The 3,563-nt window shown below is 39.0% G+C and overlaps 1 protein-coding gene across 1 annotated transcript in view; it reads right to left on the bottom strand.

The window, feature by feature from the left end:
* The window catches only part of mtpn (myotrophin), a 17,393-nt gene that overhangs the window by 10,256 nt on the left and 3,574 nt on the right, over nucleotides 1–3,563 (bottom strand). The window contains exons 2-3 of the mRNA XM_014020662.1: nucleotides 2,123–2,236; nucleotides 1,635–1,718 (exon numbers count right to left, since the gene is read on the bottom strand). Of these exons, the coding sequence (XP_013876116.1) occupies nucleotides 1,635–1,718; nucleotides 2,123–2,236 (198 nt within the window). The remainder of the gene's footprint in view (nucleotides 1–1,634; nucleotides 1,719–2,122; nucleotides 2,237–3,563) is intronic.

The following is a 3,563-nucleotide window of genomic DNA, read 5'->3' as shown; positions in this document are numbered from 1 at the left end:
CATTAGGACCTCTAGTAATATATTTACTGAGAAAAATGTTGATGTGTTCAACACTTATTTTCCCCGCTGTATATTTTAATTAATAAAAACTAAAACAGCCTACAGTATTTTTAAATTCTTGTAGTTATAGTTGAAGTACGTGTTCATCAAATAATGGCTAATGTTGAAGTTCATGTAACATCTTGTGCCAGAAATAGTTCACTTTGTATAGAGCACTTTTTTTTTCAGTTGGAACGGTCCACTTCCTTCAGTTTTATCTCGGAGCCAGCAGAAATGATGGTGAGCATGAGACAACCGCTGCTGTCTGCATGTAAATTGGTTCCAAGACATTTAAGACCAAGGCCAGAAAAGAACCATGGTCAGTGAAGGAGAGGCAGGGCTGGAGGAATCTGTTAGCACTAAAACGAGTCTCTAACCTAACACAGCTAATTTTAATACACAACAGAACTTCCTCTTCCCTGAAACTAGGTGAAGCTAAAACTGAACCTCTCGGTGAAACTGCATGTGAACTTTAAAGTGACTTATAGTGAGAGCTCCACCACCTCTTTCATTAATCTAAAACAGAACTAATGAACCAAACTGTTAAGAGGCTCTTTTGTTTATCCAGGCTGGAAAAACCAGCTATTCCCCACCCCGCTTCATTTCTCGCTCATGTATACACAATACAAGGCAGCATTTGACAAGTTTTTTTTACATGACATCATGCAGTCTTTCACAATGTGGGTTCCTGCAACACAATGGCACTAAGTTTGTGTTTTAAAGTGAAAGCGACCACATTTTGTTTTTCTTTCTAAAAAAAGCTTCAAGAGTTTTTGCATCACAGTGGACATTACCTCATCTTCCACCTAAACTGACATATTTTGAGTAAGCACAAAAGTAAAAGAGAAAAGAGAAAAAAAACAAAAAACAAAAGCAAAAGTTGCTGTTGTGGCCCAGCTTGTGTGACATTCACTGTCCGAGGGGCTATCAATTTCCCAGCAGTCAGGCTCATTTTCTTTTAGGCAAAACATWAACAGCAATTTAGATAAGCAGAAAATTTGTCCATTTTCTGACAATCACGCTCGTAATTGAGCCAAACTTTCAGGTGAAACAGGCAAGAGGAAGCAGAAACTTGCAAAAATAAAATTTGTCCACTAATAAATTGAGGCTTCCTACAGTTAAAGAGGTAAAAATGCTACAATGTGTTTTTCATGACTGGATAAACTTGACATTTATTAAGGGTGCTTGTTATTCAGCTGTAGTGAAACAACCAATGCTGGCTGCTCCTAACTCTCTATGAATTCAACACACATGACAGCCTTCATCTACACACTGTAGGGTTTAAAATAGTGAGGCAAGTTTTTGGGGAGCTGAGACCGATAGAGCGAGATCTTCGATGGAGAAATGAACTGTGCAGCTGTGAACGATACAACTGGACAAAGACGAAAACAGCAGCGGCGCACTATGTGATGCTCTTTAAACATTCCAGCACAGCCTCCAACGGGACAGCGTTGAAGAGCCTTTTGTCTGACGGGTTACCTCATCAGCACTCATGGTGTAGAAACTGACATAACAAGCACTGATGAGTGAAAGACACCAGGGACCGTCTGTTTATAGATGCCTGCGTGAATGTGGGCTCAAATTAGGACACCAACCTTTTCAATCAGGATCTTGACACATGGTAAGTGACCCTCGAAACAGGCGCAGAGCAGTGGAGTGAGCCCATGCTTGTCTGAAGCCTGTGGAGATGGTGACAAAAGTAAAAAATATAAGGCTTAAAAAGTCTTGGAAATACATCCATCTCAGCAAACATAAATGAAAAAAGAGCTCCTGTAAAAGACACTCTGTCCCTTAAAAACATTTTTTAATAAACCATTCGTGAAATCAGTTACGCAAACTGCCTTTAACGGTACAACTTTAAATCGAAGACTAAATTAACAGAATATGCTAAGTTTGCTTTTACAGCTAAGCCACTTTTGTTGAAACAAACTAATAACGTCAAGTCCAGCGTTGTGAGAGTGCACACAACGTGGGAAAGGGAAGCAGACAGGGGCAGTTATTTTATGTGGTCATAGCAACCCTAGGCAGTAGGCAAATTAATGCAAAAGCAGTATGAAGCGGCCGGGACTGTAGTGTTCCTTACGTTGACATCTGCTCCCTTAGAAATGAGATAATTCACCACATCTGTCTGGCCATAGTCTGTAGCGTAATGAAGTGGCTTCCTCCCACCTTCCAGGGTCCGATTTACATCTTCAGCCTGACAGAAAAAAAAAAAAAAACACAACAAAAGAAGTACATTATTTAGTTGAAATAAGCTTGGTACCATCACAGACAGAGGTTTCAATGCACTGAAAATGGGAACTTTCACGACTGACTATTATTTCAGTTACATGCCGGCACTACAACTTTCATACATTGTCCTGCAAYGAAGGAAACAAAAATACATTCATAGTTGAGTACTTGGTAGCCTTCAAGTGACAAAAAACAAATCCATAACAGCTTTGTCAGTTCTGACTCCTCTCAAAATTGTGCAAAATCAATTTGTTTTCTGGGTAAGCACCAAGCWGATTATATTCAATTGTATTTATGGGATACAATTGGGAGCAATTCCAAGAGCTAATRCAGCTATTGCAATGTCTTCTTTTATTAAAACACAAACATTTGGTGCTTTTTTAAGTTGGTATACTTTGTTCAAGATTTCTCGCTCACCCTAACACAATAAAAAAAAAGGTCAGAGCATCCCAGGATGTTGCTGCTCTTGTAGTTTATTATTAAAGTTGAGTAAAATGTGAAAGTTGAAAGTTAGCTTTACTACAGAACRCGTGCATCCCCCTCCATATTGATCCATCAGCCTGGTGAACATTAAAGTTTATAAACAGATTATTTGCTAGCCGGGTTAGCAGTAGCACAAGTATCTGTATGAAACCTWTGCTTTATTAGTTTATTTTTGTTCTTTTTGTCTGCAGACATTGGAGTAAGTAAACTTTAATTTACCAAAAGTCTTAATTCCAACAAAGTGGACATGGTTATATTCTAAGCAAAACCATGAATCAGGCAACAGGTCCAAATGATAAAGAACCATTATGAGATTAGGGYCATTTCTAATAAATACCAGCAAGTTAGAAAAGTCCTTCTGGATTAAAACATTCAGTGTGTAGGCCTGGCAGGGTGCCATGTTTTACTWGACCCTTAGCAAGTTTCTGGAGGGAAACCCTGAACACCTGAGTGCAAGATGACATACAGCGGGTAAAATAAGTATTGAACACGTCACCATTTTTCTCAGTAAATATATTACTAGAGGTGCTAATGACATGAAATTTTCACCAGATGTTTCTTCCACACAAACAGTCTTCAAATCTTGAAGGTTTCGTGGACCTCTTCTATGAACTCTGATCTTTAGTTCKTTCCATAGATTTTCTGTTGGATTCAGGTCAGGTGATTGGCTGGGCCATTCCAGCAGCTTTAGTTTCTTTCTCTGAAACCAACTGAGAGTTTCCCTGGCTTTGTGTTTGGGCTCATTGGGCCTTATGCAAGAACATGTTCGTATTCTCCTAAATTTCACTTACTTTTGTTCGTACAAAGGG

This window comes from Austrofundulus limnaeus, unplaced genomic scaffold, assembly GCF_001266775.1.
Source record: "Austrofundulus limnaeus strain Quisiro unplaced genomic scaffold, Austrofundulus_limnaeus-1.0 Scaffold262, whole genome shotgun sequence".
Taxonomy (NCBI): domain Eukaryota; kingdom Metazoa; phylum Chordata; class Actinopteri; order Cyprinodontiformes; family Rivulidae; genus Austrofundulus; species Austrofundulus limnaeus.
This window is presented reverse-complemented; position numbering and strand designations above follow the sequence as displayed.